At 33.7% G+C, this 15,560-nt stretch overlaps 1 protein-coding gene across 1 annotated transcript in view; it reads left to right on the forward strand.

Moving 5' to 3' along the window:
• The window catches only part of ELP4 (elongator acetyltransferase complex subunit 4), a 151,497-nt gene that overhangs the window by 16,342 nt on the left and 119,595 nt on the right, over window positions 1-15,560 (forward strand). Inside the window, exons 3-4 of the mRNA XM_059825963.1 lie at window positions 585-706; window positions 13,492-13,623. Coding sequence (XP_059681946.1) covers window positions 585-706; window positions 13,492-13,623 — 254 coding nt within the window. The remainder of the gene's footprint in view (window positions 1-584; window positions 707-13,491; window positions 13,624-15,560) is intronic.

Consider the following 15,560-nt stretch of genomic DNA (forward strand, 5'->3'; position numbering starts at 1 on the left):
AGTTCATGTGTCTTTTGAATGTGTTCATTATTTTGCTCTGATTAGTTTTCAAAAATGGCGTTGCAAATTGTCTATTTTTTCAATATATCCATTTGTTTTGTCTATTTTTGTAGTTCAGTTTTGAAAGAAATGCAGATGTAAGAATGTCCCTGTAAGAAACGATAGCTTTATATAGCTTTAGTATGCCAAATATGATTAAATTTTGAAAAGCATCAATTAATAGATATTTTAAGCAAGTTGATTAATATTGTAAGCATTAAGAATATAAATATTAACACAGTTCTCCCAAATGAACAAAACCCCTTCCCATTAAACCATGATTTCGGTAATCTTAGTTGATACTTATGGGAAACCTTGTTAGGAAGATAGCACTATTCCTGTATCCCATCCATATCTTAGAATCAAATACATGATTGAGAACTATTTATCTGGCTTGAAAAATCAGGAATACAATATTATCAAGCATTATTTTTAAAGCTTTGGAATCATGTTTTACCTATTATCTCTGTTGTACATTGTGAAAATAGAGGTGGGTGATGTATCTAACAAAAAAGAAAAAATTCCAACCATTCTTGTTTTCACAGAGGAAGACAAATACGGTCTTTACTCCAATTTGTTGTTCAAGTATTTTCTCGCAGAGGGAGTTGTCTGTGGACATGACTTATTTGTTGCTTCTGCTAAAGAGCATCCTGACAACATCTTAAAGGTAAAGAAGACTCATAGCTTTTGACAAATAAAGCTGTAATGTCTTGGTGAATTTAAATGTATTTTAAAGAGTATATATTGTGAAGTAAGAAATTAATTCATCTTGGTGACTTATAAGAATGTCTTGGGAAGTGCAGGAGTATTTACACTAACCAGATTTGGGAATTAAATTTAGCTCCTAGCCTCCATCTATGGACAATGGAGTGAGATCCTCCCAAGGCCAAGTCAGGCTAGGAGCCTACTTATCCTTTATTTTGATTATGGACAAAAACCAGACAGACTAGCTGGCTTAGTTGCATGGTTTGAGTAAACCCAGTAGTTTACAGTGGAAGAGTAGTTAAGCTGCTTCCAATATATTGTGGTGGAAACAGTGTACAATTTGTATAGATATTTATTGTAGTTTGCTATAGAAAAGAAAAATCATTTAACATCTTTACAACTTCCTTTACACATACTTTTCATTCTGAATGTCTTTTTTCTACTATGAAACATGGTCAGCTTTGGATCAGGTCATATAGAAAGGTTCCTTTCAGAATTCAGTCAGCTCTTAATCAAACACTGATAGTTTCCATTATACGGAAATTATATAAGGGAAAAAGCCTGATCAACACTGCAAAAAATGCTGAAGTGTGAGGATAATCTTACAAAATTTCATTAAATATTTTATGTCTTTCTAAGGCTGCTTTTTTCTAATATCAAAAGTAGCATATAATTTACTGATTACTTCTGCATGAAGTGAAGTCTGGCTATTTCCTTAAGAGTCTTCAGAGACTATTTCTGGACAAAATGATTACTTTTCTTTTTTCCTACCTAGTGATGGTAGATTCTATGCCTTATCTATTCAATATTATCTTCAGTATTCAGGAAAAAGTATATTCTTAATTAAATTATATGATTGTGGTTATGAAAAATCTAGTAATTTTTTTTATGATATTGAACCTAAAAAGGGTTCATTTAGGGCTGAAATTTTTATCATTTGTTCTTGTGGTTTAGAATATAGCCTAAACAAATAAGTTAGAATTTGATTGTGAAGTATGAATTACATAAGAAGGTGCTATATTTTTAAACAGTATTTGTTAGCTGATAATCAAGTCACTAACTCTCTGACCGTACAATACGTGATCATTGCGTTTGTTTTTCTCATCAAAATTAAATTATTCAAATGAATATTTTTATTGCATTGCGTTAAAATTTCTTAAAATGGAGTATCTAACATAGATTTTATTATTCTTTCATTCACCTTTGAATCAGTTGTTCATAGCATGTCATATTTTTCCTAGCTTCTGTTCTTTATGCTTTTGCAAGTTAATCAACAGACGTTGTTACATACATCTATCCTTCTTGTACCAGGTTGAGTTTGTGTTCAGTTAGTTCGTGATGTGACTTACTGAGCACTGTTGTCTGATTTGGGCAAAATTTTCCTTCTTACTTTTCAGGGGTAGACACTTGGTAATAATACTGCATTCCTCTATTGTAACTCCATAGTGGTGTTCCTATAAGAGATTATAAAAGGATGGACAATATTGCTACAGGAAAATTGAGAAAAACAATTTTGTCTTGGTTTTTTCCTCCATTTATGTGTTTATATATCCAACAGTACTCTTGTCTATGCTTTTCTACTCTTACCTTGACTAGTCAACACTTCCTTTGCTTAACAGACAAGACACGGTAGAGTTGATTTCTCTGGTTTGTATTGCTGTCTTGAAGTTGCTTCAGTGAAGTAACCCTGTAGTATGCTAGGCATCAATCTAGAAAATTACCTACTTTCACACTTGGAAAGCTTAGGCATTTCTTGAAATTCCAGTATGTGTTACCTAAAAAACGTTATTGCCACACCTGGAAAAAGTTGATCTAAGACTGGCATTGGCCATAGTTAAGTCTCCAAATCACAGAAGTGGAGGTGTTTTCCCAATGATTGCCTCACTTGACTTCTAAAAGAGAGGACCTTTAGGTGCTTCAAGAAGTCCTCTCCTGTCATAAAAATGAGCTGTTTGGGATTTGGATGTCTCCACCAAGTCAGGATTCTAATATAATGTATCTGACTACTGAATAACATAGCATTTTATTTAATGAGATTAGCAATTAATTTATTTTCAGTATCTGATTGGACTGTACTCTTTAGTGGAAAGGCAACATATATATGGTATATATCAACCTGAAGTAAACATTTTATGCTTGGTTTTTATTTTATAAAATTCAAGTATTAATTCAATATATTCTATAGCTAGTATTCTAATTAACTGGTGTTTTACATAAAAGCAGTTAATTAACTGCCTTATGTCCATATTGTGTGGTCAGTCTATTTATACATTCAGTTCTCTGCTGAGATGCCATAATTGCCCTATTCTAATTTAATGATGTGATTGGAAGTTCCTTGAACCTATAACCAAGACAAATATTGCTGGTAGTAGGAAGGGGAAAAGACATTCTTATAGACCATAATTATCTTGAAATTGTGTATAACTAAAAGACAAGCAGAGGATAAAAAGCCCTGATCAGCTGCCTAAGATATATTATATTACCACCCACCAATTTATCCATCATCCTTTGAAAACATATTCATGCCTTTTGTAGTCAAAGCTCCTTCAGGAAATTGGCATTACGATGTAACGCTGAAAAATTATACACCTCTGGTAAAACCTACAGAACTATGTACAGGCTGTTTTTTACAAAGTATTTTAAACATTTGAGAGCATTTCTGTTCAATCTATGTTCTTCAACAAAAGGCAACTTTTTACTATAAGGGCATAAATACTGGGAATAGCATATGATATAAGAAATAGTGTGGTATACTTCTGTGATCGATCATAAAATAGAACTGATTGCATTGGTAAATGGAAAACTAATTCAATAACAAAATGACTGAAGGAAACATTATATCTTAACATTCCATTTTCAGTACCATACCTTATTAAGTTTAGACTACAAATTATGAAAGGCTGTTATGTGCTCAAGCTTAAAAATAAAGAGAAATTAATAAAGTAGATAGGGTTTTTTTCTTGTATCTATTTCCTTAACTTCACTGTGTTTAGTGGCTGTATTTTTTTATAATTAAGCACTCTAAAGTTAATGCCAGCTATTTTGAAGTTGCATATAGTGTATGTGTTTGAGAATGGAACATACAGATTAGAGTATATGGTTATATTTATTACAGAGGAAATCTTAATTTAAACACTGTTATGCTTTTTGCAAGAAAGAGCAAGCAAGGGGATTGAATATTCCCTTGTACATCACTGTAGCCAAAATTAGAACAGGCTTGCATCCACTCCAAGTTACGCTGGGTACCCAACTGACTTCTGGAAGCCATAAAAATACAGTAACTATATAACAGCTTAGTTCTTTATGCCTATTATCCTTGTTAGGGCCAAGGTATGGTTCCAGTCTTTAAAAAAAAAATAAAAAATCTGTATCTGTGGGGGTTGCATTTCTATATTTCTCACTTTTCCTACTTCAGATTTGGCACTAAAATTCTAGAACTGCCTAACCTGCCTATATAAGAATTTCTTTGCCTTCTTTCAGAATTATTTATCTAGACCTTGGGGGGGGACTGATTTGCACAAGTTTTAATGAGAAAAAATTGGATTATATTTGCTAGTTATGAGCTCATCTTGACAATAAAGAGTGCTCTCTGTTAAGCTGCTTTTACTGTGGAGCCTGTGCAAAGTTTGTCTCAAGAGGAAGACTTACTGGTCATTATACGTGCTGGGAAGCAGAAACCAGCATCCCCTGAAGCCCAACAATTTCCCTTTGGGACCCTGGCCAATGTTACCTCAATCACCATTCCATTGGGAACCTGGAAGGCTGAGATGGAAGAGTGGGAGGTCCAGAACTGCTTTCTAGAGCTGCATCTGTTCATCTCCTGTGGAAAAGTTGAACACTTTGTGTGATTACTGCATTGTTGTGGAGTTTCTGTTTTCAAGCTGGAATTTTATTTCGGGATACTTCTGGACTCTGTTGAGATTTCCTTTTGGAGGTTCTCTTACAAGAACAGAGAATAAACAGCACATCCTTCAAGAAGAAAAATGTATTTTGACATGGTCTATGAGCCTGCTGCTTATGGTGGAGATGCTTTTCCTACCTCTGCTATAGAGGATAGCCTTCTTAGAAGGAAATGCATTCCCCAGAATTCTACCCCCAATCAAGTCCTTTGAAGCTTACCATACTAAGGCATGAAGCAGTATTTACCTTGTACATCCGGTGTCATTGTACTTCTAAGTTTGAAAATGAACAATGGGCAAACCGTTTGCCCTCTTGAGAGCTACACGGAAGATTCTCTTGAGTAGTAAAGCCCATAGTGTGCCCATGTCAGATACACAGCTTCACTGTGTTTCCTGGACGTATTCTGAAGTCAAGTTAATCAGGAGAAACCACGCTAGTGGTGTGGGGTACCACAGTGAAAGGGAAAAATGCAGCGTCACTTGGTGAGGAAGCTGGGAGGTGTATGCAGACAAGTATAGTGGTTTATTAAAAACACAACAGAGACAAGATCAAAAAAACCAAGTTTTTTAAAAATTCTTACCAAGCTGAAAAGATCTCTAAAACAAAAGTGAAAATATATTTTAAGTATGGCATTTTGCTTAAGTATGTCATTTGGAAGAGACTGAAAAAATTCCACCTCCAACAAGCTGGTTATACTGAGCAGACCTGAAGAACAGAAAGTACACACGTACTCTTTTCCCACTGAAAAGATAAATGCAGAAAGAATCTAGAAAAATGTACTTTTGTTATTTTCAAGGTCATTTAAAAAAACAACAACAATAAACAACCCACTGAGCTTCAGTGTTGTGTTACTGTGTATGCAAACAACCTCTTGAAAGAAAGCATAGTGGTTTACACGGACTTTTTTATACCAGCAAAGTACATTCAACCATGATGCTTACATTTTTCCCTCGTAGATATGACTCTGAAACATTGTTTTGTCAAAAGGAAGAACGCAAACCTGGGAGAAACGATCAGGCTGGTGACCAGGGCTTTCCAAGTTTCCATTTTCAAAGAACGCTATTCTAACTATCTGGTGTTGTGAAAGAAGCTGCATATGAATGCAAGAGGTATTTTTTCTGTCATCTGACATTTTTAGATGGTATGTAAAGAAATTAAAAGCATAACAGCTTGAAAGGTAAAAATATATATGCAAGCAGGGCTACATTCCTATTATCCTTTTTTTCCAGTTGTATTTTCAAAATACATGAGCTTGTTACAGTGATTCAGCTGCTGCGTTCTGCTAAATGTTATCATTTAATACACAGAAATCCAATTACAGTTACAGCACTAGTGAACTTTCCTACCACCTTTTATCTCTCTTTCTGAAGTTAAGAAAACCTTGTGGCACAAGGACTAGGGATGAAGCTAACCCTGGCGACTGTCTTAAGAGTTTGAAAGTTCATTTGAAAAATCTAATTTCTTTATTACATAGCTCTTGCTCATCTGTTTACTTTTATTGCTTGCATGTTGGGTAAATGGAATATCTATTTTACATTTTTATGTATTAAAATGCAAATATTTTAATTATATTGTAATATAATTTTCTGCACTACAAAACTTGTGTTATAAACTTGATAGAGAAGTTGTATGGGTGTGAAAGAGGATGCTAGAAAAAAATAATCTCTTCTGTTTAATAAGAATGAAATCCTTTTAAGCAGTAGCCACACTGGGAACTCTCTAAAGTATAAGACTTAGTCTTTGTCAGAAGTTCAGACCAATCTATTAAAAAGATTTTCCAGAACCAGAGGAAATAAATGTTTGGCTTAAATTTCTGGTTTCCTATCTAACGATCCTTGGCTGTTTATTAGGGTATTTTCTTTCATGACCTTAGTGATGAAGTTATGTTTATTTTTAAACACGGATCTTGCTTAGCCTGTTAAATGTATCATAAAAGTAGTAGCTTAAAAAAACCAGATGTTTAGGCTTCAGTGTTTACAAATAACTATTTTACAAATCTAGTTGGTAACTTTGTAGAATTGACTTGTTCAATTAGTGAACTATTGCTTACAGTGCTCATCTCTAAAGGTGGTCATGAATAATGTTGTTATTATTAAATCTGTTTAGGCCAGTGCATTATACACTCCAGCATAGTTTACAGAATTTTGGACAAGGGCACTGTCGTTTTTATTTCATTTCTTCACGTTACTTTTTTTAGTATGACATCCTCTTTTTTGTTGTATTTGTCTTTTACCTACTTAAGCGTCATGAATGGATTCAGAAAAAGATGAAATTAAAAAAAAAAAAAATCATCTTATCTTCTCATACGCATTCCTGGGTTTCAATGTTGTGAAATGGAGCCATAGTGCAAGGAAGTTATAGCAAAGAGTTCTATGACTTGACTGTAGGGTTTACTTCTTTGTATGTGAAGTAGAGAATATATTCTCATGGGTTTAAAAAAAAGTACCCCTTATAGTACTTTCAATTAACCCTTTTAATTTCATAAACTAGAGGAGTATTACTTCCCTTTTCTCTTCACACAATTCTTGTTTATCCTGGGTTGACATCCATTTGGTCCTTTTGAATGTCAAAGAAAAATTTCTGTAGAACAGCCTTACCTGGAGATGGAAATAAATTGTTGTACAAGGGCCACTGAAAGAAGAAAAATTCTATATCCAGTCATTTGTGTTCTTTAACAATAGACCTTGTCTTCACAAGTGTTTACAATCAAAATAGAATCCTCCCCCCTTTTGGGAGTAGGGCCCTTTAAACTGACATTTATATTATACATTATTGAAAAGAAAATATTTACCCTTCCTGACTTACCATCTGGTATCCTTTAAATACTAAAAATTAACATAATGAAAAAGAGTCTTAAATTCATGTGAGTTTAAACTATTTAAATATTGCAATTAGAGATCAACAGTGAGTTGTACTCCCTTTAATATTTTTTTATTTCACGTTTCTTTAATCATACCTGTGATGATACTGCATTGCAAGAGTTGTATAAAACCATGTGAACAACATATTTATTGATACATAAATAGATAATGTTTTAAATTCTTAAGTACTATTAATTATACAGTTATTGAAACCCGTAAGGATCGAAGGATTTTATATAAGAGGGATTTCACATACAGCTTGGATTATGTTGCTAAATAATAGCACAGTAGTACTTCTTTAGCATTGTAAAATAGCTTAGAGAGGAGTATGATGCCTATAGTTGCTGTAATGCATTGGTAATTAAGAGGGTGTGAGGTTAAGCTTCATTAACTGCTGTGGGATTGTATCTTAGATTTTATTATCCCCTAGAGAACGTAAGAAGTGAGAGAGGTCAAACTGTTAGAATCTGATTTTGGTTTGTGCATCTGCCAAAACAAGGCAAGCAAAGTAATGTGGCAGCGAACACAGAAGGACCTGGATTGCTAGCAGATACGGGTTGTACGTCCTTTTATTACAAAGATAAAAGATTTATTAATGAAATAATTTATTTCATGTTTGCAATAAAACCTTTATAAGCTTGGTTTGTAAGACATAAAACTATTTTAATTGCATTGTCATTTGGTATTAGTGCTTTAGAAAACCTTTTTTTTTCCCAAAATTTATTTTTTATTTTAAAACATAGCAACAAACTTGCTTCTCTCTTTTTCACTTCCTACTCCATCTCACTCTAGACACAGATGAATGCCCCAACCAAACCACACTTAATAACTTTAGCACTTGTCTGCCTTCTTGTGTATTCATGCTGCATAGCAAAGTCTTGTATTTTAGTTGACCCCAAGAAATGCTGTATATCTTCTTTTTTTTTTTTTTTTTATTTTAACTAATGCACTGCTATATGCTTTGTTTTTTTATATACCTTATGAGAGATTTGTCTTTTTTTAGCCTGGGAGAATGTAACAGTTCTCAGGAACTGACACACTGATGCCACAAAATTGTCAGTCCCAAAGCTTTTCAAAGCTTTATGATGTGGGAGCTGAGATATTTTTAAGCAAAAATACATTAAATAGAGATATTACGGTCTGATAAATCAACTCTCCTTTTCTTAGTCTTTCATTTAAATAACAAACACTTTTATTTCCAAATTCTGGATGAAATTTTGGAAGTAACTTCTAAACATTTTAATAATCTTCTATTCTTCTGAAATTCTGATTTTGATTCTAAGACTATAAATTTATTTAATCCTAAATAGGCTCAGAATCCCAAATACTTTTTAAAATTCTGATAATTTCAGCAGAATTTAAGTGCTTTCTATATATGATAGAGAAGTACAGTTCTCAATCATAACTAATGATTTAGTAAGACTGCTGGAAACTAGTGTCTTTGTTTCTCAATTTGTAATGAATCTAGGAGGAAGGGAGTTGTGCTAAAGTCCTGCTCTTGAATCTCACACACACAGATATTTTGAGGAAAAGCTCAGGCTTAGCCGTCTGTAAATGTCACTCATGGAAACCATGCTCTCCACTGCTCCCCGTGTGTGTTCTGCTGTATAGTTTTCAGTTCAGTTTTTGTATAACTGTGCCAGAAGAAGCCTGTGTTCTGTGGCTAGTTTGGCTCCTGGTCTGCTTCATCCTTTCCTTAACTCTTTATTTTTCCTTGTATTTTTAAGAACAATCTGAGAACTGACGAATGCTTTGCAATTCTTGGACAGTAATGAAACTGTTCATGACACTGAAGTGTTGTGAAGTATATATCCAACGAGCCAGCCTTTATCTTTGAGAATATACCTATGTTATGACAACTGGAGACTTTTTCTCTCTTAAGTGCTCTGTTTCACTCAGGCATGGTTAGGTTTGGAAAGAGCTATTTCCTTGAAACAAAGAAGAACAGTTAATTTGCAGTGTCAGAAGAGAGGAAAGCCTTTTATTCCAGTTCTAGTTATCATGAAGATAGAAGGAGGTTATGAAGATAAAAAGAAATGTTTGGATCATTTCAATTTCAATATTTTCAATATTGCCCATAAAGCAGTTATATAAAACTGTGTTCTGTGTCTGTAATTCTCCCCAGTCCCAGGCCTACTAACCAATTTTAAGCTCTCTCACTTTCCAAATGATACAAAGATCTAGTCAAAAGTTTTTTGAGAATTGTGGACTGGGATATATGAATCAGTACATTCTAAGGAAAAACAACATTAGTGATCACCTATATATTCTGTTTAGTCTTTTACCAGGCTAATGAATGCATGCATGTTGGCTTCGAGTCAACGTAGACATAACCTTCAAACAGCAACTGCTTGTTCTGCCTCTCTTTCATAGTTTATTGTACATGGGAGGGAAACAAGGGTAAGCAGAACCTGGGGTAATAGTGATAAAGTTGGGATGCAAATCTGGAAGTAAACGATCTTTATTAGTTCTGTTCATTAATCTTTATCTAAAACGTGTCTTAAGTCTATAAAATATCTTAAGTCTCAGTGCGTCATGTGAACATGTTTATTGCATAGGGACAAGAACATGGTAGATCTAAGAAACATATTCTTCAGCTAAGCATGATACGTATTAGGTAAATGCATTTTGGAAAAGCAGCTGAGGAAATAAGAGTTGCTCTTGGTAAGAGAGAGTTCTCCAAGTGCTCCTGGTTCCTTCTGTGAGAATTTAAAAGTAAACTATATTGGCAAAAAAGGCTATTTCAGATGGATACTTAGATAGGTTTTCATCTCTGGCAGTCAAAATCTTTATCAGCTTCAGGTGAAACCATTTTTCCTTGATCTTTTAATCTGCTTCATTCTTAGCAACAGTTAAGGCATACCACAGTGCCTAATTGTGTTGCACTGATAGTGTGTCTGTCTTTGATTGTTTTGGACTGAGCTTCTCAGGTGTCAACAGCTAGTGTTTGTAATGTCTCCCTTCCATATAGTGCCATGTAAGAAGGTTTTGTTCTGTGTTTGACTGCAAGGCAGGAACTTTTTTCAGTGTAACGTGAGGGTATTGGAGTAGCTTGTACTTTATTGGTAATACTTGGAGAAACTCTCACCCCTTATTGTCTTGACCTCTGTAAAATATGGTGTTTGTGTAAAACATACATTATGTGTGATTATATAAAAGCAAATGTATATAGCTAAATGTCCCTGTCTCAAATTTGTCTTTACCAATGATTATATAATAACAATGAACCAGTAGTACAAGTTACAGACATTTGCAGTGATTCTAGAGGAGGAAAATATTAAATAGATGGAAGAAAATATTGGTGTTGGTTTTCTCTTTACTTACAGTAAAGGTGAAGGGTAAAATATGCCATTTCCTGGATTTCAGCTTTGTGGATGATGTGATAGCTGCCCAGTGATACTACAGCAGGATGAGGTAGCAACTTGTCATATCTGAAACAGGGGCAAGGTTATGGAGTCTGATGAAATGCTTAGGCAGAATTTCATGATCTCTTCCAAACTGTGGCTGGCACTTGTTTTCAGAAAAACAGAGGTTACCCCCCACTATAAAAAGTTGCAGGTAGTACCTGGAAGCTAGTTGATCTTGGTGAATTTTATTTATCTGTGGATTTTATTTATTTTTTTAATTACTCTAACTGAGCAATATTTTGAGATGATCATGTATCAGCAGCTCTTCACTGAAAAAAAAAGACCTTTTTACCTTAGCCAGCTTAAATCTATGAATAACTGTATTAGGAAATTAAATCTGCATAATAGTTTAACTGCTCAGTAATTTGTTTTCAAAATAGCACCTTAATTAGAAAATAAGATTAATTAACTCTTTGTTGTGGATATCTGAGTTATAAAATGAGAAATTCAAAATAACATCTTTCTTTTTAAGAAAAAACTTTTATATAATGCTCTTAGTAAATGCAAATAATTTGTATCTGCATATATGTGAAATGCATTGGCGTGCTTGTCAGCTCATGTTTGTGTTTATACTTTGTCAGAACATTTCAGTGCAGTGTTCTGTTTTCATTTGCTCCTATCTGTCAGAAATCTTTGTCTTTGTTTGAAAGTTTCACTGCTTGCTTTCTGGGTAGATACAAGGAAACTTTGACAAAAGTAAATCTCTTTTTTTACTGAAACCTGTTATAAATCTGTAAATTTAATGAAAGCTGTAAATACTAACTTAAAATTATAATCTTTGTGTAGCTTTCCTACCCATAAAGCTTAATTTTTACAACCTTAGTAATATGAGTTTATTGTATACAAGTGTATCTTTTAAACAAGCTGTAAGAAATATGAAAATTTAACTCTGTACATAACTATTCTCATGAAAAGCCTTTACCAGTCTTACAAAAAGAAAGTAAATAAAATAAAATTATTTGCTGGAAGGTGTGGCTTGCATCTTCTGCCTAGCTGCTGAAACACATAGGTACAGTTGTTCTATTTCTGCAACTTTATTGAAGTAACTACATAACAGTTTTCATAGCTTCCATCACCTTTTATCTCGGAGGGTGTTCTGACCAACCACTGAAAGAGAGACAGAAACAATTGTCCTGAAATTAGAAACATTGTTCTCAATTTTGTCAATAATTGTAGCTATGTTAATTTACACTAAAGAAAGGAAAAAAAACGCATGTTGTTCGTAAGATTACATATTGAACTATATACAGGTTTTCTCTCCTGTATTCTTTAGTATTACACTAATTCAGTATTAAACCCAAAATGGATTCATTTAAACTTGTCTTGTTGTCTTCTTTTTATGTGTGTCTGTTTGTACCACATCTGCCTACTTAAAGCCATGAATGTCATTTAGATGTTTATGGTCAGTATCAGCTCTGCCTATGTTCAGTGTTTCATGTGTATCCCATACGTCGATCAAGATTCTTCTGAAGTTTTTGAATTTGTTTTTTTTATGTCTTCATACCTAATATCTTGTAACAGAGATACTGGCTAGCTCTATATATATTTAACTCTTGAGACCACATCTCAGTTCTTTCTCAAGAGTCTTTGCTTAATGAAAACTTAGTTTTCAAATAAGTCTTGATCTATTTTAAGCAGGTAAAGAGTTTCTGTGCCCTCCAGCTTACACAGATGGGTGATAAAGTTGGGTCAGAAAACTTGGTTACACTTCATTCCTCTAGTAGGTGTAGAAGCCCAATGCATAAATTCTGAATGCTGTGCTTGATATCCACCCAGTGCTGTTTACTTTTTCAGCAATGCAACAAATGTAGAAAGCAGAAAGTTTGTCGTAAAACATTGTTCCTAATCTAGGTCTAAGTCAAAGCTGCACTTCTGTCCTCATAGGACATCTAAATCCACCTGTGTTCAAGGCTTTCTTGTTTGGTTTTTTTTTTTGAACCAGAAATGATTGCATTAGAAACTTATAAAAATTCCAGGATTAAATATTTGCCCCTTCCTTTTACTCCTTTTACTGTTTGTGTTCATGAGGTATCCATCATTAGTAAATGTCATGCCTAATGGTTAGCAGAAGAGAAAATTCAAACCATCCTTTTACAGTTGTTTTCAACCTGTGTCTGTAGGCTATTATGGTCTGTTAAATACTTCTTGAAAGATTTACAGAAGCTAACAAAGAAAAGTGATCTTATAAAATAGGCTTAAGTTCACTTACCTATTCTCAGAAATAGAATAGTTTAGGAGATCAACTATTAGATTAAAAAAAAAATGAACACATCTGCTCAAGATGTGTTTTTTGTGTAGAGTATCCAATGTGATATTTCCATTCTGCATTCTCTTCTATTTGTACAATTAATTTTTCCCAAAATAATTACATGGGTTTTTCACGCTCAGTATTATTAGTAGGACCCAGTGTTTCAGAACAGTTATTTTAATCAAGTTTTGTTACAGATTTTACAGCTGTCCATTATGTTAGGATAACTGTATTAGCTCATGGCGGGGGGGGGGGGGGGCGGCAGTGGATAAAAATCTGAACTGCCGTTTCTACTGTAGATAACTGACATTCTTTCGCTCTCCACCTGTAGGAACTTCCAGCCCCTTTGCTTGATGATATCTACAGAAGTGAATTGGGAGAAGAAACAGCAGCTGTTAAGACTGAAGATTTTCAGGATTCTATGAAAATAGCCTGGCGCTACCAAAATTTACCAAAAATGGAGGTAATCGCTATTCCATACTTCTTTTCTCTTGTGGTCAAAATGAATTTGCAGAGCAAATGCTTTTCTGGAAAATCTAGGCAACAGAACTGCTAATGGACAGTGTTACAGGATTGCCTTCTGAGAGTAGATTATCATACGCCACCTTATTTTTTATTACTAGAGATACAGAGAGAAAGGGAATTTGAGTTTTCAGGAACTGTAAAACGTAATACAGACAATAATAACGTAAAAGTAAAAAACAGTAAAGTTTTTTTCAATTAGTATTGTTAAATTGAGACAGCTTTTTATGAAAGTTTGAATAATTTGGTCACTTACAAACTTGCCCAAATTTAATTGTACACAAATTATTTAAGTAGGTTTAATCAACGTGCTTACTAGATGTCTGTAGTGAAATACTGTGTCGAAGCAAGCTGCTGACCTGCTTATCCATGTGCATAACAACTAAAGTAAGCATTTGAGATTATATCAGCTTCACTGTCACTAGAAAGTAATCAATGTGCAGGGAGAATATAAGAAACAAGCCCAGTGGTCAGTCTTTAAAAGTTTACAGTTGCTAGTGTTTTGTCAATAATGTATCTCCTGTGGCTGGTGACTTTTTTATTTAATCCAGTGGCACAATCAACGTTTAATAAAATTACAGCATTATTGACTATCCAGAACAAAAAACTCATTTTGTCTATACATTTTAGCCTACATTTATAAATTCTGTTTTAGATGTAGTCATAACTGCCTGGTAAGTTCAGTCGTATTCTTAAAAAACATAATTGGAATGTGACAAAATGATCTTACAAGGCTTGGCATGTTTGGTTTTCTGTGAAATTGCACAGACATGGCTATATAGTTGTGTCAGAAAAGACTTATATATGGTGACATGCCAAATCAAACAGCCTCCAGGGTAATCATATAATCTCATCAATTTTATTATTGTGGAGCTTGCTGTGCCACTCTGAACCATCCCCAAAATAATCTGTCTTTTTTAAAATCTAGCAGAATTCCTCGTACATTGATATGGAAACAGTTGCATGTTGTTAACAAATAGTGTTCTGATGTTCTAATGAAATAGAAAAACATACAAATAATCCAGTTAGGTGTGCACTCACCTTCTGTAACTTCATAGAAGTAATCACTTCTTCCACTAATGTAATGTTTCTCCACAATACATAATGTACTTGTCCTCGATTACTGAAATTTGATTATGCAAGACAGAATAAAATGGTCAGTCTTCTGTGGGGCGTTTCCCTTGTTATCATTGTCACTTTCTGAATTGGATGCTGATCATTCTGAATAGTTGAGGTACAATATTTTTATGTATATGTTAAATTTATTAAAAAAAATAAAAACTTGGAAATAAAAGTATATTTCTTAAGCTATCTATACCTAAAATTCCTCAGGATATTCTAATTAGTTTTGAAATTTATATTTTTCAATATTTTACAGTGCAGCTATCATAAAATTTTGGTGCTGTGCAAAATTAATTTGATTGGTGAATATACTCCATAGAGGAGAAATCTGATTTTCATTAATAGTTCAGATATTCCCTTCCCGCTTATTAGACCTCATATAAACTAGCTACATAACTCATTTTTCTTCTTATGAATGGTATTTATATTAGTACTCTTTATAACTATCAGTTTCTCTTTACATATTGCATATACCTTGTACATCAGAAAAAGACAGAAGATTTATAAGAAACCTGTCAGAGTAACAGGTTGTGTTGTGCTTGATATGCCTTTGCCAGTTTGTTACTTTCATCTGTATCAGACGTTAATTTCATTTAAACTTTTGAGTATTTGGATAGCCTATTTTGCAATGCAAGACAGTGTGGGTTTGGTTTTTTTTTTTTGAATGAACTGCTTATGTTCTTGGGGCAATATATAAACTGTCACAGCATGAAATCAATTTTCTGCCTTGATTCATCCTAAATCTGAGATTTCTAG

This window comes from Gavia stellata, chromosome 17 (genome assembly GCF_030936135.1).
Source record: "Gavia stellata isolate bGavSte3 chromosome 17, bGavSte3.hap2, whole genome shotgun sequence".
NCBI lineage: Eukaryota > Metazoa > Chordata > Aves > Gaviiformes > Gaviidae > Gavia > Gavia stellata.